The sequence below is a fragment of the Zosterops lateralis genome (genome assembly GCF_965231275.1).
Source record: "Zosterops lateralis genome assembly, chromosome: 4".
Lineage (NCBI taxonomy): Eukaryota > Metazoa > Chordata > Aves > Passeriformes > Zosteropidae > Zosterops > Zosterops lateralis.
The window spans coordinates 72647447-72663841 of NC_139765.1; the positions used below are offsets into that span (position 1 = coordinate 72647447).

The window sequence follows — 16395 nt, forward strand, 5'->3', positions numbered from 1 at the left end:
TATTCCCAAATTTCCATCCCCATTCCCAAATCCCTGTCCCCAAATCCCTGTCCCTAAAACCCCATCCCTGTTCCCAAATCCCCATTCCCAAATCCCTGTTCCCAAATCTCCATCCTCATCCCAAATCCTCATCCCTGTTCCCAAATTCCAAATCTCCATCCCCATTCCCAAATCCCCTTTCCCAAATCCCAAATCCGCATCCCCAAATCCTCATCCCCGTCCTCCAGGAATTTTTCCCATTTTGGGATGATCCGAGTTAATCTTGCAGGAATTTTAGGGAATTGGAGCATTTTTTCCCCCTGATCCTTCCCATCCTTTTCCAAACTGGACAAACAAATCCCGGAAGAAATTCCTCCAAAAAATTCCATTTCCCAGGAGTTTTCCTGCCTGAATGGGAAGGGAAAAATCCCTAAAAATGGGGGAAAACAAGGAAAACTCTTCAAAACCTCCACTCTGGGAATAAAAAACCATTTTTTGGGATAATAAACCCCAACAAGTCATCCTTGGAACTGGGAATACAAAAAAATCCCTATTTTTTGGGATAACAAACTCCAGGGAATAAAAACCCATTTTGGGGGGGATAATAAACCCCAAAAAGGCATCCTTGGAACTGGGAATTAAAATTATTATTATTATTATTATTATTATTATTATTATTATTGGGGGGGGATAATAAACTCCAGGGAATAAAATACCCCATCTTTTTTGGGATAATAAACCCCAAAAAGGAATTCTTGGAACTGGGAATAAAATCCCTTTTTTTTTTGGGGAATAACAAACTACAAGAAGAAATAAAACCCCATTTTTTAGGATAACAAACCCCAACAAGACATCCTTGAAAATTGGGAATAAAACCCCATTTTTTGGGATAACAAGTCATCCTTAAAACCTGGAAAAAACCACCAAAAAAAACACTTTTTGGAATGACAAAAATCCCAAACTCCCCCCACCCCTCCCAAAGACCAAAGATTTACTGATCCTAAAAAAAAAAAAAAATAATAAAATTTAAAAATTTAAAAGATAAAATAAAATAAAATAAAAAAAATAAAATAAAATAAAATAAAATAAAATAAAATAAAATAAATAAAATAATAATAAAAAATAAAGTAAAATAATACAAAATAAAATAAAAATAAAATAAAATAAAATAAAATAAAATAAATAAAATAAAATAAAATAAAAATAAAAATAAAATAAATAAAATAATATAAAATAAATAAATAAAAGAATATAAAATAAAAAATAAAATAAAATAATATAAAATAAAAAATAAAAATAAAATAAAATAAAAATAAAATAAAATAAAATAAATAAAATAAAAAATATAAAATAAAATAAAAAATAAAATAAAATAAAATAAAATAAAATAAAATAAAATAAAATAAAATAAAAATAAAATAAAAAAAATCCCGGCACTGACGAACAACTCTTTCCCAGATTTTGAGATCCGACGTCTTTTCCCAGGTATTTTTATTTACTTATTTTTATTTTATTATTCTTTTCCCTCAGTGACGTCTCCTGTGACTCCGAGCTCCGGGTAATGAAATGAAATCATTTCCCTGAGCCAAAGGCTCCTCTGGAATTATCAACCCAACCCCTCCCCATCCCTGGGCTTTTTATAAATACACCCAGAAAAAAAGAGGAAAAAACATTTCCAACACACAGAGAGAAAAAAGGGAAAAAAAATAAATTTATCCCTTTTTTTGGGATTAAAAATAATAAAATAATAATAAAAATCAGGGGAAAAGCAAAGAGAAGTTGGAGGGAAAAAGCTCCTGATGCTTTTTTACCCAAAGTGATTCCAGGAAAAAAAAAATTCCTTTTCCATCACAAGAATTCGGGAGAAGCAGGTGAGTGACTGGATTTGATTTATTTTATTTATTTTCCCTGGTTTGCTGAAAGTTTGGGTGGTTTTAGTGGTTTTCAATCCAAAAAAAGCAGATTCTAAGGGGGATTTAAATGGAAAAAATGAATAAAATAACCCCTGCCCATCCCTGGGCTTTTTATAAATACACCCAGAAAAAAACAGGAAAAAACATTTCCAACACACAGAGAGAAAAAAGGGGAAAAAAATTTAAATTATCCCTTTTTTTTGGGATTAAAAATAATAAAATAATAATAAAAATCAAGGGGAAAAGCAAAGAGAAGTTGGAGGGAAAAAGCTCCTGATGCTTTTTTGGTGATTCCAGGAAAAAAAAAATTCCTTTTCCATCACAAGAATCCGGGAGAAGCAGGTGAGTGACTGGATTTTGTTTATTTTCCCAGATTTGGTGAAAGTTTGGGTGTTTTTAGTGGTTTTTCAATCCAAAAAAAGCAGATTCTAAGGGGGATTTTAATGGAAAAAATGAATAAAATAACCCCTCCCCATCCCTGGGGTTTTTATAAATACACCCAGAAAAAAAAAGAGGAAAAAACATTTCCAACACAGAGAGAGAAAAAAGGGAAAAAAAATTTTAATTATCCCTTTTTTTTTGGGATTAAAAATAATAAAATAATAATAAAAATCAGGGGAAAAGCAAAGAGAAGTTGGAGGGAAAAAGCTCCTGATGCTTTTTTGGTGATTCCAGGGAAAAAAAATTTCCTTTTCCATCACAAGAATCCGGGAGAAGCAGGTGAGTGACTGGATTTGATTTATTTTATTTATTTTCCCTGGTTTGCTGAAAGTTTGGGTGTTTTTAGTGGTTTTCAATCCAAAAAAAGCAGATTCTAAGGGGGATTTTAATGGAAAAAATAAATAAAATAAGGCAGGGAAAGGGGAAAGTGAGCTGAGATATTTTGGATATTAAAGGGATTTAAAATTCCCCTCTTGGAAAAATTATTATTATTATTATTATTATTATTATGGATTTAAAATTCCCCTCCTGGAAAAAAAATTTATTATTATTATTATTATTATTATTATTATTATTTAGAAGGATTTAAAATTCCTCTCCTGGAAAAAATAAATATTATTATTATGAAGGATTTTAAATTCCCCTCCTGAATTATTATTATTATTACTATTATTATTATTATTATTATTACTATTATTATTAAGGACTTAAAATTCCCCTCCTGGAAAAAATATCACTATTATTATTTTTTAAATTTTTTTTTTTTAAGGATTTAAAATTCTCCTCCTGGAAAAAGTAATTATTTATTATTATTATTATTATTATTAAGGATTTTAAAATTCCCCTCCCGGAAAAAAAAATTATTATTATTATTATTATTATTATAAAGAATTTTAAATTCCCCTCCTGGAAAAAGTATTATTATTATTATTATTACTATTACTATTATTATTATGGATTTAAAATTCCCCTCCTGGAAAAATAACTTTATTACTATTATTATTATTATTATTATTATTATTATTATTAAGGATTTAAAATTCCCCTCCTGGAAAAATTATTATTATTATAATACAGGGTTAAAAATTCCCCTCCTGAATTATTATTATTATTACTATTACCATTATTATTATTATTATTATTATTAAGGATTTAAAATTCCCCTCCCGAAAAATAATTTATTATTATTATTATTGTAAAGGGTTTAAAATTCCCCTCCTGAATTATTATTGTTATTATTATTATTATTATTATTATTGAGGATTTAAAATTCCCCTCCTCAATTATCATTATTATTAATAATAATTATTATTATTAATTATTTTTCCAGTAATTTTGGGCGGCAGATCGGGACAGGCAGGGTGGGAATTATTAAGAAAAAAAGGAAATTTTGGAGTTAATTTTGGTGAAAAGCTCCTTTGGGAAGAGCAGCAGCTCCAGGGGATTTCCAGTCTCCAGGTGCCACCCGCAGGTTCATCCCGGATTTATTTGGAATTTCCCGGGAGAGAAAAAATCCTTTGGCGCCGAGAGGAGGCGGCAAATCCCCGGGTTTGGTTTTCTGCTCCTGCCCAGGGAGAATTTTAAATTATTTATTTCTTTTTCCAGGAGATACAAACGCTCCTCTGCCGCCTCGGCAGCGTCCACATAAAATTCCTGGGAAATGGTCCCGGCTATCCCAATTAATTCCTATTTAATTCCCATTTAATTCCCATGTAAAATTTCCCATTTAATTCCCATGTAATTCCCATGTAATTCCCATGTAATTCCCATTTAATTCCCATGTAATTCCCATGTAATTCCCATGTAATTCTCATGTAAAATGTAAAATTCCCATTTAATTCCCATGTAAAATTTCCCATGTAATTCCCTTGTAAAATTCCCATTTAATTCCCCTGTAATTCTCCTCTAATTACCATTTAATTCTCATGTAATTCTCATGTAAAATTCCCATGTAATTCCCATGTAATTCCCATGCAATTCTCATGTAATTCCCATGTAATTCCCATGTAATTCTCATGTAATTCCCATGTAAAATTCCCCTGTAAAATTCCCATGTAATTCTCATGAAATTCTCATGTAAAATTCCCATGTAATTCTCAAGTAAAATTCCCATTTAATTCCTATGTAAAATTCCCATGTAAAGTTCCCATTTAATTCTCATGTAAAATTCCCATATAATTGCCCTGTAATTCCCATTTAATTCCCATGTAATTCCCATATAATTCCCATTTAATTCCCCTGTGAAATTCCCATGTAATTCCCATATAATTCTCATGTAAAATTCCCATTTAATTCCCATTTAATTCCCATGTAAAATTCCCATTTAATTCCCATGTAAATCCCCTGTAATTCTCATGTAAAAATCCCATGTAATTCCCATGTAAAATTCCCATGTAATTCCCATGTAATTCCCATGTAATTCCCATGTAATTCCCATGTAATTCCCATGTAAAATTCCCATGTAATTCCCATTTAATTCCCAATTAAAATTCCCCTGGAAAATTCTCATTAAATTCCCCTGTAAAATTCCCACTTAATTCTCATTTAATTTCCATTTAACTCCCATTTAATTCCCATGTAATTCCCATGTAATTCCCATGTAAAATTCCCATGTAAAATTCCCATGTAAAATTCCCACTAAATTCCCATTTAATTTCCATTTAACTCCCATTTAATTCCCATTTAATTCCCATGTAAAATTCCCATGGAATTCCCATGTAAAATTCCTATGTAAAATTCCCCTGTAAAATTCCCATTTAATTCTCATGTAAAATTCCCCTGTAAAATTCCCATGTAAAATTCCCCTGTAATTCCCATCTAAAAGTCCCATGTAATTCCCATGTAATTCTCATGTAAAATTCCCCTGTAAAATTCCCATTTAATTCCCATGTAAAATTCCCATTAAATTCCCCTGTAAAATTCCCACTTAATTCCCATTTAGTTCTCATTTAATTTCCATTTAACTCCCATTTAATTCCCATGTAATTCCCATGTAAAATTCTCATGTAAAATTCCCATTAAATTCCCATGTAAAATTCCCATTCAATTCCCATTCAATAATTCCCATTTCCTCAGATCCACCCCAGGCGGTTTTGGGGAATTTTTTTTCGCCTTTTCCTGCTTTTTTCAGCAAGAAAAAAAAAAATAAAATCCCAATTCCAGCTTTTTTTTTTTTCCTGCTCCATAAAAACTTCCCAGAGTTTTGGAGCACAACCAAAATAAACCCAAATCCCCAAAAAAATCCACTTTTTTTTTTTTTTTTTCCTTGATTTCTGTTCCTTTTTTGCCAGGATTTTCCATCCTGGGATGGGTGTGGGTTTTTTCCCCCTCATTCTGCTTTTCCCTTGGCTCAGCTGAGATTTCCCAGAGTTTTTTTAAGAGGGAAAATCTGGGAAAAAAAATAAAAATAAAATTTAAAAAATCCCAGGAGAAGGGAAAAAATTCCAGGGAAATGCAGCTCCAAAATTCCAGGAGGGGCAGGAACATCCCAGGGATTTTTCCAGCAGTTCTGGAAGGAGGTTTTGGTGACATTCCAGGATTTGGGAATCACTCAGGGAATGGGAAAAATCCCCAATCCCAAAATTCAGGAAGCTGTGGGAATTCTGCAGGAGCTGCAGGGATTTGCTGAGGGTGGAAGGAGGTGAAAAAAAAGGGAATTTTTGGGATGGGAGGAATTTTCATCCTGGGGAGTCTCAGCTTTGGAAAAATCCCCCCATTCCCAAATCTCCATCCCCTTTTTCCATGAAAAAATTAAATCTTGGGATGTTGAAATGGGCAAAATGTGGGATTTGGGACTGGAGGAAAAGAGATTTTGGAGTCCTAAATAATCCCTAAATGATCCCATGAGGAATTTGAGGGTCTGGGGTGGGATTTTTTCCCTTGATCCTGCAGGAAAAAATTTCCCTGGATCATCTCAGGGCTCTTCCTCCTCCTCATTTCCCATCCAGATCCAGGGAAGGGTTGAGGGGATGGATTTTTTGGGAAGTTCTGTGGGATTTTGGGAAGGAAAAGCAAAGAAATGGGAACAAAGAAGGTTTTTGACACCAAATCTCCCCTTGGGAAAAGGGAAAAGAGTTCAGGGAATGGAGGTCCCAAATCTCTCCCGCTTTTCCATGGAGAGAAAAGAGCAAAGGGATGAAAGTGCCCAAAATTCCCACCCTGAGGAACAGAAAAAGGCAAATTTAAGGGGAAAAGACCTTCCAAAAATTCCCTCTCCAAGGAAAGGCAAAGGGAAGAGTTAAAGGAATAAAGCTGCCCAAAATTCCATCCTCCGAGGGACAGCCAAAAGCAGAATTTAGAGGATGAAACTTCCCAAATTTCTCCTTCCATGGACAATAAAGGGCTGAGTTAACGGGAATAAACCTGACCAGAATTCCCACTCCAAGGGATGGAAAAGAGCAAAGTTAAGGGAATCAATCAGCCCAGAATTCCCACTCTGAGGAGCAGAAAAGGGCAAATTTAAGGGGAAAAGACCTTCCCAAAATTCCCACTCCATGGGACAGCAAAGGGAAGAGTTAAAGGGATAAAACTTCACAAAATTCTCACTTCAAGGGATGGCAAAAGGCAGAATTTAGAGGATGAAAATTCCCAAATTTCTCCTTCCATAGACAATAAAGGGCTGAGTTAATGGGAATAAACCTGACCAGAATTCCCTCTCCAAGGGATGGAAAAGTGAAGAATTGAGGGAATAAATCTGCCCAGAATTCCCACTCTGAGGAACAGCAAAGGGAAAATTTAAGGAGAAAAGACCTTCCCAAAATTCCCTCTCCAAGGAAAGGCAAAGGGAAGAGTTAAAGGGATAAAGCTTCCCAAAATTCCCCCTCCAAGGGATGGCAAAGGGCAGAATTTAGAGGATAAAACTTCCCAAATTTCTCCTTCCATGGACAATAAAGGGCTGAGTTAATGGGAATAAACCTGCCCAGAATTCCCTCTCTGAGAAACAGCAAAGAGCAAATTTAAGGGGAAAAGACCTTCCCAAAATTCCTCCTCCAAGGGATGGCAAAGGGAAGAGTTAAAGGGATAAAACTTCACAAAATTCCCACTTCAAGGGATGGCAAAGGGCAGAATTGAGAGAATGAAAATTCCCAAAATTCCCCCTCCATGGACAATAAAGGGCTGAGTTAATGGGAATAAACCTGCCCAGAATTCCCACTCCAAGGGATGGAAAAGAGCAAAGTTAAGGGAATCAACCAGCCCAGAATTCCCACTCTGAGCAACAGCAAAGGGCAAATTTAAGGATAAAAGATCTTCCAAAAATTCCCTCTCCAAGGGATGGAAAAGGGAAGAATTAAAGGCATAAACCTTCCCAGAATTCCCACTCCAAGGGGTGGAAAAGGGAAAAATTAGGGGGATAAAAATCCCCAAATCTCTCTTTCCCTGGGCAATAAAGGGCAGAGTTAATGGGAATAAACTTTCCCAAAATTCCCACTCCAAGTGATGGCAAAGGGCAGATTTGAGAGGACAAAAATTCCCAAATTTCCCCTCCCAGGACATCCCGCTGCTCCCTAAATCCCCAGGGGAATAAAATCGGCAGCTCCAACCCCAAAATGTGGGATGGAATTCCCAAACTGAGAATTCCCAGCCGGGAATTGTCGTGACAGCCGCTGGCCACAAGGTGGCGCCAAAGGATTGGGAATGCCACCAGGATTCCAAGTTTTTTGGGAATGCCAGCAGGGTTCCAGTATTTTTTTGGGAATTCCAGGTTTTTGGGGGGGATGCTATCAGGATTCCAGTTTTTTTGGGAATTCCGTTCCTTTTGGAATGCCACCAGAATTCCAGGTTTTTTGGGGGAATGCCATCAGGATTCCAGGTTTTTTGGGGGGGAATGCCAGCAGGGTTCCAGCGGTTTTGGGAATTTCATGTTTTTGGGGGAATGCCAGCAGGATTCCAGGGGCTTTTGGGGGAATACCAGCAGAATTCCAGGTTCTTTGGAAATTCCAGCAGGATTCCAGTTTTTTTGGGAATTCCAGTTTTTTGGGGGAATACCAACAGGATTCCAGAGGTTTTTTGGGAATTCTAGCAGAATTCTAGGTTTTTTGGGAATACCAGAAGGATTATAGGGGTTTTCTGGGATTCCAGGGTTTTTTGGGGGAATGCCAGCAGGAATCCAGGGGGTTTTTTTGGGAATACCAACAGGATTCTAGAGAGGGGTTTTTTTGGGGAATTCTAGCAAGATTCCAGTTTTTTTGGGGGGGAATGCCAGCAGGATTCCAAGGGATTTTTTGAGGAACACCAGCAGGATTCCAGGGTTTTTGGGAATTGCAGGTTTCTTTTGGAATGTCACCAGAATTCCAGGTTTTTCAGGGGAATACCATCAAGATTCCAGGGGGGTTTTTTTTGGGAATTCCAGCAAGATTCCAGTGTTTTTTGGGGGGAGTGCCAGCAGGATTCCAGGGTGTTTTTTTGGGAATGCGAGCAGTATTCCAGGTTTTTTGGGAATTCCAGGTTCTTTTGGGAATACCAACAGGATTCCAGAGGGGGTTTTTGGGAATTCCAGCAGGATTCCAAAAGTGTGTTTTGGGGAATACCAGCAGGATTCCAGGGGTTTTTGGGGAATATCAACAGGATTCCATTGGGGTTTTTTTGGGAATGCCAGCAGGATACCAGGTTTCTGGGAATGCCAACAGAATTCCAGGGTTTTTGGAGGGAATGCCAGCAGGATTCCAGGATTTTTTGGAAATTCCAGCAGGGTTCCAGGTTTTTTGGGAATTTGGAAGTTCCGCTAAGGAAAGGCCAATTCCTTCCCTCCATGGAAACTCCACGTAAGCAAAGGCCAGATCCTCTTGTCCATGGAATCCCCATGGAACCCCCATGGAACCCCCATGGAAGGGAAGCTCCTCGGACACCCCACCCTGACCCCAAACCAGGGTCTGGGGCTGCCCCCCAAGGAAACTCAACCCCACCTGCCCCAACCTTTACCCAGGACCTGGGAGGTGACTCCAGGAGCACAACGAGGGGAGTTTGGGATTGGGAAGGGACAAAGAGAGGTCGGATCTTCTCCAGGCACCACAAGAACCTCACGCCCCTCTCTGCCCTCCCCTGGGTGTCCCCAGGTCCCCGCCATGTCCCACCCCAGGCTGCTGCTCCTGCTGCTCCTGCTGGGAGCCACCAGCACCGGGCAGGCCCTGAGCCTCTCCAGCGCCGCCTCCCTCTTCAGCTGCCTCAACGCCGCCCTGGAGGAGGCCCAGAAAATCCACCCCCAGGAGAATTCCGTCCTGGACAAGCGCGGCTCCGAGTCTCCGTCCCTGGAAGAGGCGTCTGAGGAGGAGGATGAGGTGGAGGAAGAGCTGGGCAAAAGGACATTCCCCGGGGAAGGCCACAACAAACAGGTGTCCCAGGCCAAGGGCAAGAGCTCCCCGAGCCGCGCCAAGAGCGACCGGCGCACCAAGGTGACGCTGTCCCTCGACGTCCCCACCAACATCATGAACATCCTCTTCAACATCGCCAAGGCCAAGAACTTGAGGGCCAAGGCGGCGGCCAACGCCCACCTGATGGCCCAGATCGGGAGGAGGAAGTGACGGGGCCACCAGCACTGGGGACTGATGGCCGGGTGTGACGCCAGCCGTGTCCGTTCTTGACCCATCGAGTGACCTCAGTGTTCCTTCTCCTCCCCTTCTCCCCCCACTCTCCTCTGTTTGTTCCTTCCGGACATTTCCGTGTGCAGGGAAGAGGTTCCTGTCCCCTGAGGGGCACAGGGGGTGTGTCACTCACCCGGGAGGGTTCCTGATTAAAGCTGCCATCTCTGGAGTTTCCAAGGTTTTGTTGTCCCATCTCCCACCTTGGTGGTGTGTTGGGGCTTGTGGGGATTCCCAAACCTCCTCCAGTTCAGCCTCGTGGTCCTGTCCCCACCAAAGCCCTCCCAAATCCCACCACGAGCAATCCCAAATCCCACCGTGAGCAATCCCAAATCCCACCACGAGCCCTCCCAAATCCCACCATGAGCAATCCCAAATCCCACCGTGAGCAATCCCAAATCCCACCATGAGCAATCCCAAATCCCACCGTGAGCAATCCCAAATCCCACCATGAGCAATCCCAAATCCCACCACGAGCAATCCCAAATCCCACCGTGAGCAATCCCAAATCCCACCACGAGCAATCCCAAATCCCACCACGAGCCCTCCCAAACCCCACCACGAGCAATCCCAAATCCCACCGTGAGCAATCCCAAATCCCACCATGGCCCTCCCAAATCCCACCACGAGCCACCCCAAATCCCACCGTGAGCAATCCCAAATCCCACCACGAGCAATCCCAAATCCCACCATGAGCTGTCCCAAATCCCACCACGAGCCACCCCAAATCCCACCACGAGCTGTCCCAAATCCCACCACGAGCTGTCCCAAATCCCACCACGAGCTGTCCCAAATCCCACCACGAGCTGTCCCAAATCCCAGCACGAGCCCTCCCAAATCCCACCACGAGCTGTCCCAAATCCCACCACGAGCCCTCCCAAATCCCACCACGAGCCCTCCCAAATCCCACCACGAGCCCTCCCAAATCCCACCACGAGCAATCCCAAATCCCACCACGAGCAATCCCAAACCCCACCACGAGCAATCCCAAATCCCACCACGAGCAATCCCAAATCCCACCACGAGCAATCCCAAATCCCACCACGAGCCACCCCAAATCCCACCACGAGCCCTCCCAAATCCCACCACGAGCAATCCCAAATCCCACCACGAGCCCTCCCAAATCCCACCACGAGCAATCCCAAATCCCACCACGAGCCCTCCCAAACCCCACCACGAGCAATCCCAAACCCCACCGTGAGCAATCCCAAATCCCACCACGAGCCACCCCAAATCCCACCACGAGCCCTCCCAAATCCCACCTGGTGACGTCCCTGCCACAGCCACCAACCCATGGGAAGGGAAACCTCGGGAGGGAATTCCCAGTTCCTTCTCCTGGGATTTCTCTGAGTTTGTCACCAGCACCTTCAGCATCAATGTCCTCACCCACATGGCCCCAGTGTCCCCAGATGGGTCCTGGCCAGGGTGACCCCATGGTCCCAGTGTCCCCTGATGGATCCTGGTCAAGGTGACCCCGTGGCCCCAATGTCCCCTGATGGATCCTGGTCAAGGTGACCCCATGGTCTCATTGTCCCCAGATGGGTCCTGGCCAGGGTGACCCCATGGTCCCATTGTCCCCTGATGGATCTTGGCCAAGGTGACCCCATGGTCTCAGTGTCCCCACATGGGTCCTGGCCAGGGTGACCCCATGGTCCCAGTGTCCCCTGATGGATCCTGGTCAAGGTGACCCCATGGTCTCATTGTCCCCTGATGGATCTTGGCCAAGGTGACCCCATGGTCTCAGTGTCCCCACATGGGTCCTGGCCGGGGTGACCCCATGGCCTCAGTGTCCCCAGGTGGGTCCTGGCCGGGGTGACCCCATGTCCCCAGGTGTATTTGGATCCCAGGAGTCTCAGGTGGCTCCGTGGCTGCTCCAAACCCACCCTGGGTGATCCCACCAGAAATTCCCACCTGTCCCTTCCCACTTTCCCACTGCTCCACCTCGGTTCTCCAGCTGCTCCAGCTCCTCACCCACAGCCCGTCCACACTCATCCCACCTTTCCCCTTGGAATGTTCATCCCTTCCTCTGAATCTCCTTCTCCACCTCCCAAACCCCTCTGCAATTCCACCTCCTCCCTCATCCCTGCACGCAGCAGGTTTGGGAGGTGGAGGGAGAAATTTGGGGAAGAGATTTGGCCCTTCTTCCCCAGGAGATGCTCCCCAAGAGCAGGAAATGAGATTCCCCCAGCCCCACTGCCATGGGGACATTCCAGGTGGGACACCAAGGGACAGCCAGAGGGTTGGAAATGTCCTGGAGGGTCCCCAGAGGGACAAAGACCTCCTGCCCCATCTCCAAAGGTGCACAGGGCAGGTCTTTTCCCATTGAAATTCATTGGAATTTTGGATTATATGGATTTTGATAGCCCAGAAAATTCCCGGTGTTCTCATCCTCATTTTCCATCCAGGGAAACTGAGGCACGGGAAGAACGAGGACACTGATCATCCCTCTGTGGCCTGTCCAGGTGTCCCCAGGTTTTCCAGGCTCAGGGATGTGCAGAGGATCCTTGGAAGGAGGGACAGAGGGGAAATCCCTGCTTGGAGCAGGAGGTTGGGAGAGATTTTCCAGTGGGATCCCAGATTGGGAAGAGCCTTTCCCTGCTTAGGATCCTTCCCCAGCTCGTGGCTGGACAAGGAGAACAAATTGACCCTTCCCTAATTAACCCTTCCCTAATTAACACGTTCCAAAATGGATCCTTCCTCAAATTAACTCTTTCAAAATTAATCCTTCCCAAATGGATCCTTCCCTAATTAACCTGTCCCAAATTAATCCCTCCACAATGGATCCTTTCCAAATGGATCCTTCCTTAATCAATTCTTCCCAAATTAATCCTTCCCAAATGGATCCTTCCCAAATTAACCCCTTCAAAAGTGGATCTTTTCCAAATGGATCCTTCTCAAATGGATCCTTTTCAAATTAATCCTTCCCTAATGGATCCTACCCAAATTAATGCTTCCCAAATTAATCCTTCCCAAATTAACCCTTCCCAAATTGACCAATCCCAAATTAACCCTTCCCAAATTAACCCTTCCCAAATTGACCAATCCCAAATTAACCCTTCCCAAATTGACCAATCCCAAATGGATCCATCCCAAAGGGATCCTTCCCAAATTAATTCCTCCCAGATTAATCCTTTCTTAATCAACTCTTCCCAAATTGATCCTTCCCAAATGGATCCTCCCAAATCAACCTTTTCCCAAATAGATCCTTCCTTAATTATTTTTTTCCTAATTGATCCTTCCCATGCTCTGCCCAGAGGGGTTGAGGCATCACAGATTTCCTGAGGAAATGGGATGGGAATGGGATCCCTGGAATCTCCATCAAAATCCCCATGGGGCCGGGAGCATCCAGAGCTTGGGAGTGCCTGGGAAGGGCAGCAGCCGTGTTTGGGGTGATTTGTGGGATTTTGTAGGGTCCAAGGGAGGGTTCCAGGCAGGATTCAGCCTTTCCTGCCTTTCCCCACAGGGAGGAAACACAAACTCTTGGTCTTGCACCGGAGCTGCTCACCAGGAATATCTGCTGGATCCATCCAGCCCATCCCAAATCCTTCCCACTGCTGGATCCGTCCAGCCCATCCCAAATCCTTCCCAATGCTGGATCCATCCAGCCCATCCCAAATCCTTCCCACTGCTGGATCCATCCAGCCCATCCCAAATCCTTCCCACTGCGGGATCCATCCAGCCCATCCCAAATCCTTCCCACTGCGGGATCCATCCAGCCCATCCCAAACCCTTCCCTCCAAGGTTTTTCCCCACTTTTTTCACTCCCCTCAGAGCAAACCAGAGGTGCTGCAGGAGTTCAGACATTCCCAAGGTCAGCAGGATCCCAAAATCCATCCTGGGACAGAGCAGGATCCTAAAATCCATCCTGGAGTGGAGCAGGATCCCAAATTCCATCCTGGGATAGGGCAGGATCCCAAATTCCATCCTGGGATGGAGCAGGATCCCAAATTCCATCCTGGGATGGAGCAGGATCCCAAAATCCATCCTGGGACAGAGCAGGATCCCAAATTCCATCCTGGGATGGAGCAGGATCCCCAAATCCATCCTAGGACAGGGCAGGATCCCAAATTCCATCCTGGGACGGGGCAGGATCCAGCCCCACCTGGTGAGGGGCAGATTCCAAAAGCACATTCCCAGTATTTTGGGAATACACCCACCTTCACATCCATGGGGTTTGGGTTTGTAGGGAATTCCCTCTGGGAGTGTGATGCTCTTGGGGCTGCAGCTCCACCTGGAATTCCCTGCTGGAATGAATCCCATTCCTGCTCCTGGAGTGTCCTGTCCCAGCTCTGGGATGTTCCTGGGATTCCTGCCTGCTCCAGGCTGGCTGTCCCTCTGGATAATCCCATTTATCCCAGGATTTGAGGCATTCCCACCATCCTGGAGCTCCTCATGGATCCCCTTCAGCACATGGACAGATGGAAACCCCAGAACAGGATGGGATCCTTCCCAAAATCCCACCCCAGTGGCTGCAGGATGGGATCTGCCATTCCCATCATGGATGGGATCTGCTCCACGTCATCCCCAAATGCTTTTCCTTTGAATTCTCCACCCAATCCCTTCCTGACCAATTTTTAAGGATTTTTTTCTTCCCCCTCAGGAACAGCCTCGTTTCCTTCTTCCCTCAGATGATCCCAACTGAGCCCAAGCAAAGTTTGGGACAGACCAGGAATGTCCAAACCATGAGGATTAATCCTTCCCACATCCTAAATCTGGATAAACTTTTAAAATTCCTTTTTTTTTTTTTCCAGCCTCTGGGACACCTCACACCCATCAATTCCTTGATTTTTGTCTGTTCTGCACGGAAAATAAAACCATTGTCCACCTGCAATGGGATTGGTCTCAGTGGTGACTTCAGTCCTGGATTTATCCCCCATTCCAACAGCTTTTCCATCCCTAATCCCACATCCCTGATGGAATTTTTATCCCTGTTTCAGGAAAGGGAAACTGAGGGATGGAAAAGTCCCCTCATTCCCTCTGGAAATGGGATCCAGCCCCAATTGGCTTTTCATTATCCATGGTTTGGGGTCAGGCAGGAAGAGGATCCAAAATTCAGGATTATTTGGGTTCAAGGAGCTGCCCTGGAGCTGGGACGGGTCAGATTTTCATGGATCCAGTGCTGGAAGGACAATCCCAGCCCCACAATCCCAACCCAGGAGCTCCATCCAGCAAATCCTGCCCACCCTGAGGAATTCCAGCATTTGGGAAAGCAGAAATCCCATTCCCAGCCCTGCAGGTTGCAAGGGAAGTTTGGGAAATGAGCTTTAGCTTTTAAATAAATTAATTTAAAGAATGGATTTCCCTACTCAAAAAAAAAAAAAAAAAAAAAAACCCAAAAAATATTAAAATAATTTTCAAGGATTCTTGTGAAGTGCTGATGGACATCAGAGGGAAACCAGTGCTGAGGGAGGATTAAAAAGCCAAAAAACCAACAAATTTCACAAATTTGGAAATGGAAATCCTTCAGAGCACTTCCATTTCCCACCCTGGCCTTCCCAGAACTCCCAGAAACTTTGTGTCCTGCTGTCTCCAGCCACAACAAACAATTCCAGCACAGCATCATTCCCACAGTTCCTGCAAAATCCAGGAGGGTTTTTTTGGGATTTTCTGGATTTTTTTTTGGATTTTCCCACTTCCAGCCCACAAAGGGCAGATTTGGAGGAATCCCAAGGACATTCCATGGGTGTCATTATCCCATATATCCCATATTTCCATGAGCTGGAATTGTCCCTTCCTTTTTTTTTTTTTTTTTTTAATTCCAGAGGTTTTTTCCCTGCTCCTAAAACTGCTGGAAGGAGAGATGGAAAAGCTTCATTTCCTCTCCTGGGAATTCTCCAAGGAAAAGAGAGGCAGCTCCTGGGATTTCCCACCTTGGGGAGCTCCAGTGAGGAATTTGGCCCAGGAAAATTTGGATTGAAATTGAGATTTAAATCCAGCATCCCTCCCCTCAAGTCACTTAAACATTCCTGAGCCAGCCCTTCAATTCCAGCCTGATCCAGGTTTTTCATTTTTTTTTTCCCTCTGATTTTTTCCTTTTTTTTTTTTTTTTTTTTTTTTTTTTTTTTTTTTTTCCCTTGAATTCCTTTCCTTCTTTTTTTCCCTTTTTTCTTTTTTTTTTTTTTTTTTTTCCTGCCCAGCTGCTTTTCTTGGCTCTCTCCCAGCCCAGGGAGTCCCCCAGAGGAGGAGGAATAACCCTGCTGGAATCCAGAAAAAGGCAGAGCTCAAGCTCAACCCCCTTTTTTCCAGCTCCTTTTGCAGCTTCCAGGGATTCTTGCATCACGTCTGGAAGCAGCAGGAGAGAGCAAAGGGATTTTTTTTTTTTTTTTTTCAGCTTTTACAGGAGGCAAACAGAGCCAAAGTGCTGGAATTCCCATCTCAATTCCAGTTAAATTTGCAGCCCTGGCAGCAGGACAAGGGGTTGCTTTAGCAGGAATGAGGAGTTTAAGGATTCCTTTGGGGAATTGCTGGAAAAAGCCTGGGAAAAGTGG

General features: G+C 43.3%; 1 protein-coding gene across 2 annotated transcripts; it reads left to right on the plus strand.

Moving 5' to 3' along the window:
* Nucleotides 1-638: 638 nt before the first annotated feature.
* On the plus strand, nt 639-10222 carry UCN3 (urocortin 3). 2 transcript variants are annotated; one of them, XM_083860453.1, is made up of 2 exons: nt 639-1850; nt 9386-10222. In XM_083860453.1, exon 2 carries the CDS (start codon nt 9395-9397, stop codon nt 9848-9850), a length of 456 nt encoding a protein of 151 aa, XP_083716579.1. In that variant the 5' UTR covers nt 639-1850; nt 9386-9394; the 3' UTR covers nt 9851-10222. The 2 variants fall into 2 exon arrangements, with proteins under 2 accessions (XP_083716579.1, XP_083716578.1); XM_083860452.1 differs by having other exon boundaries at nt 1845-2234.
* Nucleotides 10223-16395: the final 6173 nt, after the last annotated feature.

Bases quoted from the DNA above. Each gene is read 5' to 3' on its own strand.
- UCN3 (XM_083860453.1), top strand. From the start codon at position 9,395: ATGTCCCACCCCAGGCTGCTGCTCCTGCTGCTCCTGCTGGGAGCCACC.